General features: G+C 48.9%; 1 protein-coding gene across 7 annotated transcripts in view; it reads right to left on the reverse strand.

The window, feature by feature from the left end:
• FGF1 (fibroblast growth factor 1) overlaps positions 1-12,144 on the reverse strand; it is a 95,571-nt gene that overhangs the window by 7,085 nt on the left and 76,342 nt on the right. For all 7 annotated transcript variants that reach the window (XM_074360862.1, XM_045513383.2, XM_010950560.3 and 4 more), the window contains one exon: positions 1,671-1,774. In XM_074360862.1, the coding sequence (XP_074216963.1) occupies positions 1,671-1,774 (104 nt within the window). The remainder of the gene's footprint in view (positions 1-1,670; positions 1,775-12,144) is intronic.

Here is a 12,144-nt window from a genome sequence, read left to right on the forward strand (position 1 = left end):
TGGAGCCTAGAGGAAATTGGATTTGGGGGGAATTCTCCCTCATTTTTTTATACAAGGAAGAGAAGGTTATAATAAACATCAGAACTGACTTAAAGGAGGAAAAGCTATAAAACCGTAACCTAAGAAATAACGCGGGTAAGGGATTTATAAACCGACCGTCCTGTAGCTACCCTGGCGGGCAGGTTCTGCTCCTGGTTTCCGATTCCTCTGAAGCCCTGAATGCGGTAGTTACTACCCACTACTGCCCACACTTCAGACAAGGCTCAGAGTAGCTGAGTAACTTGCCAAAGTGACAGACGCATGAGATTCAGCTACGAGTCTGAGGTTGAGTGATTGGTCTATTGATTTTATTACCAATTGGAAGACCCGCCTTTGAAAAAAGAAAAAAATCGACTCCCTATGTAGGTCCCTGCCTAGCTCCAAACCCCTTGAAATTGTCCAAATCAATCCATATTTCAGCAGACAGCCTACTAGAAGCTACCTGTTGCTCGGATGGTTTTGTCTCCTGAACCCTAGAGGGCTGCGTGAAAAAAATGAACTGTGTTCACAGCCCGATCTGTGGCTGAGATTATGGCCGAGATTACAACTTCAAGACAGGGTTTTCCCATGCCCTCTACCACTTGGCAGCGTGTTGTAAGTTAAAGGGAGCCCCTGACCAAAATCCCCCTACTGGCTGCCTTTTGGTAGCCGTCTTCCTAAAAGGGAAGAAAGGGGTTTGGTCCAGCCGTCACTGTCTTGTCAGGCTACAGAGAAAGGATCATTGAAATCCAGAAATAATTTCAAAACCTGCAGCCACTGGCTTCAAGTCTTTTTCCATTCAGATCGTTTACCAGAGACCCCAATAGGGACAGAATCAAGCTGCTTCTCTTCTGTTCTTTTCTCACGAAGATCGACATAGACTGAGTCAAACATGGATAAACCATGAACTAGGAAGGGGATAGAGCAAGTGAGGAGGATTTTAGCTACTGAATAAACTCTGCTTCTCTAGGACAGGGATGTGGCTCACTACCCAACTGTACTTAGGCACATTTGATAAGTATTTGTTGAATTAAGCTTTTAAACATTAAAAAAATTTTTTTAATTGAAGTGTAGTTGATTTACAGTGTTGTGTTAGCATAGTGATTCAGTCATCCATGTATATCTTCTTTTTCTTATCTTTTCATCATGGGTTATTCCAAGATATTGAATATAATTCCCTAAGTTATTAAACTTCTAATCCTTTTCGGTGACCCTTCCAGACTAAAAGGGCTATTTTCGAAGTTTTATGCATAGCACATAGGCCGCTACAATCTGGGGTCTGCAATTTTTTAAAAAAAAGCATTAGAGACACACATAGACAGCCTATGGTAGATGCTCAGGAAACATTTTTGGAATGAAAGAATGAAGTGGGATTGAGTATTCTGGAGCAGGTGACTGGATGAGTTACTAAAATTTCAATCAATGTTTTCTCTATGTCTCGGTGATGCATTGGAGTATTTTGAGAGAATACTGCAAGAAACTCTTCTGTGTTAGTGCCTAAAATAAGGCCGGGCGGAGGGTGGGAATCCTGCTGGAAAAAATAACAAACAGAGACTAATTGATGCTTTATAGTTTGCATCACTCAATGTGACAAGATTTCTGGAAACCTCAAACCTTGGCCGCGTCTGGAAGCATGTCAGCCTTATACTTACTGAGCCGTACAAAAGCCCGTCGGTGTCCATGGCCAAGTACTGGCCAGTCTCGGTACTCTTTATATACACCTCCCCCACGCTTTCCGCACTGAGCTGCAGCTGAACTGAAACAAAAATAACATGAGCAAAAGTAAATAAACACCACGCTTTTGCCGATAGGGCCTGGCGGCCAGGACAGTTAGCCACGGAAAATTCTGCTCATTCATTTCGCTGAGCCCTCAAGGATGAGCCTCAGATTAATCAAAACAGAGGAACACAGTTCCTTTTTCTTTGCCCTCCAAAGCAAGCTGTCCGTGGGGAATCCTGTTCTCGAGAGAAGAGAGGTGGTGGCAGGCCCGCCCGCCCGCCCACCCTGTTTGTTATGAGATGACCCCACGTGTACTTCACAGCACCTCCCTCCTTCCTCGGTCACCTGGAGGGGAAGGATCAGGGGAGGAAGCAGCGTTCAGTCCTGGGCTCTGTCATCCTGGGGTTCCTGGGGTGCTGTGGAGTCAGCAGCTGGCCAGCCTGAGGGGCTCTGCTCCAGTTTTCAGCCTGCTTTGGTGGGGGGATGCCTTTTTATGGCCCGGGCCTTCCTGGCATGGGAGCTTCAGAAGGTTATTTTTAAAAAATCTGGGAGTATTATTTTTCCAGACAGAGGAGATTCCTGGGAAGTTGGATTCTTTGGCACATCTGAAACTGAGGGAACTCACCCACAGTGCAGTTCAGTCAGCCCCCAACCTCTGTGGCAGCCCCAGTGGGGTTTAGGCAGTGGGGAAACCCTGGCTTCTGATTGGGAGAGCGCAGCAGCTACTTGGGAACATAGGGATGGGACTGCTGGTTCTCTCCTGGGGATGGTTTTGTTCTGCAAAGGGCATTTGGCCGTGTCTGGAGACATTTTTGGTTGTCCCAACTGGAGCAGAATGGTGCTCCCGGCATCTAGTGAGTAGAAGCCAGGGACGCTGCTGAGCACCCTGCAACGCCCAGGGGAGCCCTTCACCACGAGGAATTATTCAGTCCAAAATGTCAGTAGTGCCGAGGGTGGGCAATGTCGCATTAAGGGCAAGGACTGAGGTACCCTGAGCTACACTCTCCGTTTACACTGATGATACTCCCACAGTGCCTTGCCCGCTGCTGGATACCTCCTTGGAGTCCTGTTTGATATTCATTTGTTCATCCCCCCTGGGGTGGCTCTGGAAGGAGCTGCTTTGATGGTTTCTATTTGGGAGTTGAAATTAATTCTGGCCTCGTCTGAACAATTTCTTTGGTCACAATCATTTGTTATGATTAAGGGTGAACTCTGGACCAGGGACCGATGAGCACCCAGTAGTTCTCCGGGAGGGCAGCTGACCTCTCTAAGGGTCAGCTTTGACAGAGGCTGAGGTGTGGAGGTGCTGGAAGGAACACAGGGCTTCAGTCGGCGTATCTAGTCCCCTCTTTGCTTTTTCTTTGTTTTCATTTTCTATTTAATTACTTCGAATCAGACATACACCCCCATGTTTCATACTTGGAGACACAGAAGAAGAGACGGTGCAAAGTCTACCTCCTGCCCCTCCCAACCTCGCCTTCCAACCTGTGGGGGTGCAGGACAGACAGCATCCTTGCCCTGCCTCCATCTGGGGTGTGTTCTCCTTGGGAGACAGAGACGAACAAGTAAACCCCTCCTAGGTATATTTTGAGTGTGTCCATCTAGAGATACTTTCTCCATATATGAGAAATGCATGTTATCCCTCCCGCCTTTTTTTTTTCCTATGCAAATAGTAAGACACCATACAGTACTTTGTGTTTTTTGCTTCACAGCTAACTGGAAATCTTTCCACTTCAGTACTGAAAGAGTTACCCTCGTTCCTTTTGCCCATGGAATTGTGTTCCATGACGTGGCTGGATCATACTCGCTTAGCCACTTCCTTTCTAATATGTCTGTATTTTCTCATTTTCCTCTGTTTTCCTTATCTGGTGATTCATCCCAAGGGTGATACATCATTACATCACCCTTATTGAAGATGCAATTCTCTTGTCCTTGGAAGTCTTTGCTACAGAGACCCAGGGCCTCCTCTGGCTTCCTCTGGTAAGTGGAGTTTATTTAATTCACAGGAAGGAAACCGGAAGTCATGATCTCCTTTCCCACAGGTCCCCCTAACTCTGGTTATCTCTGAGAGCATAGGCCGGGAGGCCTCCCCTCCTCCAGCCTCAAGTCATGCCACTGGCTCACTGAGTCACTGCTCTACTTCCTCGCCTCCTTCTGCACACCACGCTCTCTCCTGCCTCAGGATCTTTGCACATGCTCTGCCCTCTGTTGGTACCTTCTTCCCCCTAATAGTCACGAAGTTGGTCCTTCTCCTCCAGGCCTCAGCCTAAAACCCCTCCTCAGAGAGGCCTTTCCTGCTCACGTGCCCCACACGCTCTATATAGCAAGTCCTTTCACCCCTACCCACCACCCCTGCCACCCTAGTCCCCACACCATTGTCTTTCTTGGTCCGTGTGTGTTTCCTTCATGGCATTGATTTTTATCACTTAGAGGTTTACTTGTTTGTTTCTGCCTCCCCGGGGGAATGAACACTTGGGACAAAGGCCAGGGGTCTTATCTGTCCTATGCCCCTTTGGTCTCCAGCACGTGCCTTTGTGCCCTGTCCTCTGGGGACAGCCAGTGTATATTTGCTGAATAAATGACATTAGACTAATCTTTGCAGAGATGACTCTCTTGGTCCCTCGTCGGTAGCTGCACATTCTAAATTGTGTTTGCAATATTGCTTTGCGGAGTGAAGTAAGGCGGGGCTGAGCTGAGACTTGTCAGGCTCAGGCTGTGCTCTGCCACCAACCAGCCGGGTGGCCTGGGCTCGGCTGTTGAACCTCCGGGCCATGCTCTCCTTATTAGTAAAATGGAAAGGGTCTGGATTCGGTCGCTAGAGTTGATTCAGCTCTAACAGTCTAGGAAGCAAGTAAACAAACTTGAGTAACAGTGCTGTGTACAGTAGAATATTATTTGGCCATAAAAAGGAACAAAGTACCGATACGTGCTGCAACATGGTGGAACCTTAAAAACACGCTAAGTGAAGGAGCCAGTCACAAAGGACCACATACCGTATGCTTCCATTTAAATGAAATATCCAGGATAGGCAAACCCTTAGAGACAGGAAGTAGATTAGTGGTAGCGGGGGGCTGAGGAGGGGGTGGGGGAGAGAGAAGGAGGAATTATGGTTAAGACATATAGGGTTTCTTTTGGGGGGGGTGATGAAAATTGGTTATGGAGATGGTTGCACACATCTCTGAATATAAGAAAACCATTGCATCGCACACTTTAAATGGGTAAATTGTAAAGTATGTGAATTTATCTCAACAAAAAAAATTTTTTAATGCTCTGTGTTTTCATTCAACTTTATGGTTTTCAGAGAACTTTCACGTATATTTTTCTATTAATTCCTCAGCATAATCCTGTATATTTAAGAGAGACCAAAGGAAGGGAATAACCATTTACTGATCACTGACAATGTGCCAGGCACAACGCTAGTTTCTGTCTTTATAAATAGTGTAAAATTAAAGATTTTGGACTCCAGAATCAAACTGCAGGAATTCAAATTCTGGTTTGGCTGTGTATTAGCTGTGTGATGATTAGGCGTGTTATTTGCCCATTTCATTATCTATATGATACTTTGTGGAGTTGTGAGGTGTAAGGCTCTGATGCCGAGAAGTGTCCGATACTCTTACTGTCATTTCCACTGTGTTTAGGTGACCTCATCGCTCCTCGCAGCATCCCTGGAGGAAGGTGGCACTGGCTCTGTCCTACAGGTAAGGAAACTGACGCTTGGTAAGAGCATGTTTTACCCAACATTGTACTTACAATTAGGGGCAAAACCATGACCAGAGCCCAGGCCCGGCTGTCCAGGTATTCTGTTTTTCCCTCTGTTTCATGCAATCCCTTGTGCTCCAGTTATAGGAATGATTGTCCAAATCAAGCCATATTCACTCCTCTTCTTGGTCCCCCTTGTGTTCAAGGTCAGACAGGTGCAAGATGGCGACTGGCCATCCAGGGTCCCATGTGTAGCCATAGAATGGAGTGATGTTAGTTGCCTGAAATTTTTTCACCTGCCGCTCATATAAGTAGGTATTTAATCAAACACATTATAGATGCAACAGGAATCCCACAGGTCAAGTCCTCTTAGGTAATTAAGGAAGATTTTTTTAAAATAGACCTTATTTTCAGGGTAGTTTTAGGTCCACAGCAAAACTGAGGGGAAGGTATAGAACATTACCATGTGCCCCTTCCCCTAGGTGCACATGGCCTCCCCACTGTCAGTGTCCCCCACCAGAGGGGTACACTCGTTAGGACTGGTGACGATTTCAAAGGTTTTCATTCTCTAGTCTGCTTCTGTTCTGTGCCTTCGGCGATCCCCGCTCGTCTTGCCGTGGGGATAAGCAGAGTTGACTTGGCCGTGTGAGGAGTCCCATCCCGGCCGTGTCAGGCTCCCCGGAGGTAAACACAGGCAGCGCTGCCTGGCACAGGACTCTGTCCTCGGCCGTGAGCCCCAGCACCAGGGTTGTTGCGCTGGTGAGAGTTCGTCTCAAGAGTTTCCTCTGTAAATATTATTTCTCCAGGATGTCCAAGTTTCATAGCTCATTTTCACTGGATTTCATTCTGGCTAAGTTTCTTGAACATATATCCTTCTGCAAGCAAAGCCGGCAGGAAGGAGTAACACCCAACCATACTGCTCGGGTAACTGACTCGGGGTCCAGCTCCCTACAGCCTCCTGCAGCTGCTGCTGAGGGGCTGTGCGGGGTGGGAAGGCGAGCAAGTGAGAGAGGGGGGCTCAGAATGAGAGGGAGGGGCTGGCCAACCGCGTTGGCTGAAACAGCACCTCCTCCCCCTTGGAGCAGTGCGTTGAGCTTGGCGGAACGCCACTCAGTCTTCACGTATTCATTGACCGGCCAGCGTGTGCTGGGCGCTGTGCTCAGTGCCCTGCGAGGTCCCTGCCTTCAGGGGCTTACAGCCAGTTAGGGGTGCAGACGACCCATGAGTGATAAAGCAACATGGTAGCAAAAACCCCACTTCTTTTTGAGCTAAAAGCCAACAAAAGTTCAACTGCAACAAAAACTCTCTTTTCTATATTTATATAGTTTTTTTTTCCTTTCCAAGAAAAGCAGAAAATAACGTATTGGAAAAAAAAAAAACATTGCAAGAGAATGAGGATGAGAGGACTACGACAGGGGAGGGTGGTGGAGGGAACTTTGCCTTCGTCTTAACTCTTCATTTCTTTAAAAACACAATTCTGAGGTAGAAGCAGCTAGCTGGTAACAGGTAATCTGGGTGGTGGGGCTGCTGATGTTTTTGTACTTTTGGGGGCGGGGGTGGGTGGGTGGTTGACGTGTAAAGCCCGGTTCTTCACTGGTGGCAGACGCTCGGCTTCTTGCTCCTGAGCCCCGCAGTGCTCTCTGACCTAGTGCAGACTCGACCTCGGGTACCATCTAGACCTGAGCACTGGTATCCACAAGAGGGGCTCTTCTTGGAGGCAGAGAGGGAGCCAGGAAAGCTGGTGAAGGGCCACCAAAGCCATGCCTGCTCTCTTCTTCCAGCACCTTGCACCAGGTCAGCACCTAGCACACAGGGTGGGGCGGCCCCTCCATCCCACATGGGGAATTTAGGACTTGTTCTCTATGAGCAGGAAGGTCAGTGGCTCGAGAGCATCCCAAGGATGCAGGGCCAAGTACTTCTTGAAAAATGAGCCGAGTCATTTAGCCCACAGGGGACTCACCGTTCCCCAGGCCTGAGATGCGGAAGGCGACTTTTCACTGAGCAGAAGAAATGGAAAGCAAGTCTTTTAAAAAGGTACTCTAGTGATAGACGCAAGTTTCTTAGAGAAATTCAGAAATTTACAGAGCGCTGTGAGAATGTGCTCCAAGAAGGTTGGGAGTGTCTGCCTGGTGGATCTGTAATCACAGTGTCCCCAGTGGAATCCAGTGTCCTGCCCCTTTTCCAGGAATGCGGTTGGGTGTGCTGGTTTGGGAATGGCCGATTTATCAAAAAGCAGGTGTCAGATAACTGAAATGCACTGACTTTCCTTGGCAGCCCGTGCTCCTGCCTTGTCCTGTGCTCGTCCGTGGACCCCTCCACGGGTCTTTATTTGTGGGAACCTATGTGAGGGCAAATCCTGGGCTTTGAGTGGATATGCTGACCTCTGACCAGATGCTCTGCCTGGTTGTTCAGAGGAATTATAAGCCAGTATCTCTGGTTTTCTCTTCTGCTCCCCAAAGCCTTCCATTACCTCATTTTTTTTTAATTGAAGTGTAGTTGATTTACAACATTGTGTTGGTTTCTAGTGTCCCTTACCTCTTAATAGGAGGCTATTCCCTGTAAGACATGTGAGCCCTTACTTTCCAAGGGTAGAAAGAAGAAAAGGAGTTACGCTCCTGAGCTCTGGGGCACGGTCCTTGCATCCTCCGATCCCGCCCTAGGAAATTTTAAAGCGAAGATCACCTGGTGCGTTCAGCAGGACAGACGCCCGCGGAGGGAGGTGCCGCTCCTGCAGCCCGTCCCTCCATGGCCTTTAGGCCTGCTTTCCACCTCTGCTGTCCAAGGAGAGGCCAAGAGAGATTACGTGCCTGGTTTATTCTGGGTTGGAGACTTCCCGTCCTTTGCTGTGTTTACCCAAAATGAGGTCAGCCTCATTCAGAACTCGGTGAGGTTGTTTTATGTCAGCGGCGTTTATAATTAAAACGTAGCCACAAGCCGGGCGCCGTAAACCATTTGAGGGAGACGGAGAAGAAATAAAACGGAGTTAGTGGAAAAAAGTTCCAATGGTTTGGAATACATCTATGTAGATAAATGAAAAAGACTTTTCTTAGAATGAATAATGGTGTCTGCTTCTCCTTTAGGGTCTGAAAAAGGTACCTGGAAAATTTTGGTATAGTCCATGGACTGTGTGACATTTAAAAAAAATAGTTTATCTAGAAAAGTCCTTTCTGTGTAACCAGATAAGGGGCAGGTGGGGAGGAGAGGAAGGGAGTCCTTTGGCATCACATCCTGCTGCAGGGTAGCGCTCCTGCCTGAAGACTAGCCCCTGTCTCTGACGTCTGGCAGCCTTGCCCCGCAGCGCCCACCGTGGTCGTTTGAAAAGCTGTTTTGATTTTTGGCCCAAGCTTTTGGGGAGCAAAGTGCCTTTACCACTAGGTGCCGAGTCATAGCCGGATGGGAGTCTGGACCACCCCTAAAACTAGGGGCAGGACGGAGTCACCGGAGGGAAAGAGCCTGCCCTTTCTAAAGGGCTGCAAAGTAGGATTCTTTGGACCAGTGAAGTCCTCTAGTGCCTTTAGGATGTGGTCGGATTTATAAATATTTGATTGGCACACACTTTGCTCAGGAACATTTCCATTTGTGTGGCGAGTGGTGCCGGTAATCCTGCTCCCCTACACCGCCTCGTTTGTGCCTGGGGAGGCGAGGGGGTGTGTGCCGAGGGAGGAGGCTGCAGGTTTGGGGCGCCCGTGAGCTTACTCCTGTCCTCCAGGTACCGTTCCAGTTGTGAATCCCATCCAGGAATGAGTCATGGCCCCTTCTGGCCGAGAGCGATCTCCAGCAGAAAGAGCGGAATCAGACACAGGGCTCCTCCTTGCTTTGCCCAAGACAGCGTGATCCGCAGAGAGGTTAGACAGGGCGGGGCTTGCGGTGCTGGTACCTGGGCACGAGGTACCGATGTGCCAGGCCTGGTGGGCTCCAAGCCTGGGCCGTCCCGGAGATGCTGAGATGGAGAGAGCTGGCGTAGCATTCGTTTAACTCAGCAGACTCCAGAGATCAGGTAGTTAGGCGAGGAAGGCCGGGCAAGCCTCAGGATGAAGATGAGGAAGGTAATGATAATAATAAATACCATTTTCCGAGCACTTATCGTGTGCCTGGAAGTATGTTAAGCACTTTCACAAATGATCACACTTAAAATTCCTACCTTCCTATGAGGGTGGGTACTGTTGTCACCTTTGTTTTTAAAATGAGGAAACTGAGGCATGTGAAGGAGAAGTAACTTCCCCGTGGTGACACGGAACCAGAAAACAGCAGGGATGGGACCTGCCTGCTCCTGCCCCGATCTGACCCACAGCACGGGTGCTGTGAGTCCAGTGCATTTACTTAATCAGCACGTGGGGTGGCACCCCCGTCATGGTGTTGGTATTGGTAAGGCCTATGGAGAGCGCCTTGGTCTTGGAAGAAGGAGCTGTGGGTCTGTGCCAAGTTTCCCAGTTAGAAGCTGGTCCCAGGCCCTGTGGGCTCAGTGTTCACAAGGTTAGTTCACAGGGTAGTTAGTTATGAATGATAATTAATAACCTCCCAGGACCATGGCTAAGAGGAAATGAAAGATTCTAGCGCAGTGCCTGGCATATATCAGGTGCTCGACAGACGTCGACGGAGTACGTTGTTGAATTTGAATTTCCCTGCCACCCACACAGTTCATTGACTCATCAAATTCATATTTATTGGGCATGATCCCAACTGCCAGGCAGTGTGCTGGACATAAGAGTTGCAGTGCGGAGCTGTTAGAGAGTGCAGTCCCCATCATTGGGGAGCCCAGTGGGGGAGGAAGCCATGAAATAATCACACGAGTAAATGCGCTGTGCTAACTCCAAGGAGGGCTGCCTGGTACACGAGGCACTCCTCAGATGCCCTGTGTCTGGAATGCCCCTGGTCTTCTTTCCCTGCACCTGTCCCTCTTCCAGGATCCTCCCTTTTATGGTGACGCCACCACGTACCAGCCTCCCCAAGTCAAGCCCTCAGAGTCAGCGTGAATCTTCTCACGAGCTGCCCCCGTCGCCCCTTCTCTCTCATTCTGCTGGCATTCCTAGTATGGCGATGTGACAGATGTCCACAGCCTGCATTGGTAATTGCCTCTGGCCGTGATTTGAGCCATTGTAAAGGGATACGCCAAAAACATCTCTGCAGTCCCGAAGCTCCCACCAGCGGAGACCTCCCATTCAAGCCTCCATTACAGCAGCCCGCGCACGCAGGCACCCATCATAGGTTTATATCACTCCAAGAAAGGCCTTGCGTTAGGTCCTGGGAAACTTACTCTCCTGGAGGTAAGGTGGGAAGACAAATTTTTGAAAACGTCCCATCTTGCCAGGGCAGATCGACTGGCTGGGGACAGAGAGAAGCTGTGAAAGGAGGGTTTTGTTTTTATTTTTTGCCTTGTAGAGCTGGAAGGCAGAAGGTTCTATCTTGCATGATTTACGTAGACTTATTTAAATATTTGATTGGCTTTTAGATATATTCTCCCTGAAGGAAGACTTAAGAGTGTGGCTTTCAACTTGTCACCAGAGTCTCTAGTCATGCTCAATCTAATGATCACAGAGTAGAAACCATCCCCTTGCAGACTGTGCTAACCAGTTACCCAGGGATCACCCGCTCCAGGCCGGCCCAGGTTGATTGTTTTTGATCCTTGAAATTGAGAAGGGTTGTGGCAGTACCACCACTGGCCAGAAGAGGGCGACAGAACCACATTGAGAGGGCGCATCCGTGCTGAGGAGTCCTCTTGGCTACAGGATCTCATAAGAATTTTCAGCTTTGTCAGATGCCCAGGGCAGTACTGTTATTCCCATTGCAGAGGTGAGGAAGTGCAGCCTCAAGATTTCCCCCCGGGAGGAGATGACTAGGAGCCCTGGAGGCTTTTACACTTCTGGATGGGAGAGGGCGATTGGAAGGGGCACGGGGCTGGCCGACCTGATGCGGCTTTTACAGAGCAGTTTACACAACATGGAGAGCATGGTAGCTGTCCAGTGCTGCTCCAGGTAGAAAGCGGTGGTGCAGGAATAGGAACCCAAGGTTTCTGAGTCTAAACCCAGGACCCTGGACTCCGCAGGGAGCATGTGGATTATCCAGCTCTCTGGGCATTGACAGGTGCGGGGATGGATTTCTGCTCGCTCCCCCCACTGTGATTTCTGTCCTCCTTGGCCTTTGTTCTTAGTCCTGGATTAAGTAAACAGGCCAGCGTAAGTCTGAATATTGCCAGAGAGGCCTTGAATCAAAACCTGAATCTAGACCCTTGGCCTTCCTGGAGGGCAGCGTGGTTGAGGAGAAGAGACCAGGCGTGGTCTTTAAGTGTAATATTCTGTTTCCATGTGCTGTGTTGAATGTGTGGACATCTTGGTGGTGGTGGTGATGATAATGGTGACAACAGTAGCAACGTGACCCAACACGGGCTGCCCTGGGACTCTGGGCTGAGAGACTGCCAGGAATTTTTACTACGTTATCTCATTTAATCTTCCCAAGAAACCTATGAGGCAAGTAATATTATTCTTATATTTTATAAGTGGGAAAAGTGAGGCTAGACTGGTTAAGTAACTGGCCCAAGTTCACTTGGGAAGTCTCTGATCCAGCATTACTGGTAGGCAGACCTCCTCACACGCACTCCTACGCTACCGGATGCTGCCTTCCAGGACTCCTGACATCTTAGGTCAGGCAGCTAAATTCGCAGCACTCTCGAGACATCCCAAAGTTACATACCGAGAGTGCAGTCTACAGTGT

The sequence above is a fragment of the Camelus bactrianus genome, chromosome 3, assembly GCF_048773025.1.
Source record: "Camelus bactrianus isolate YW-2024 breed Bactrian camel chromosome 3, ASM4877302v1, whole genome shotgun sequence".
NCBI classification, from domain to species: Eukaryota; Metazoa; Chordata; class Mammalia; order Artiodactyla; family Camelidae; genus Camelus; species Camelus bactrianus.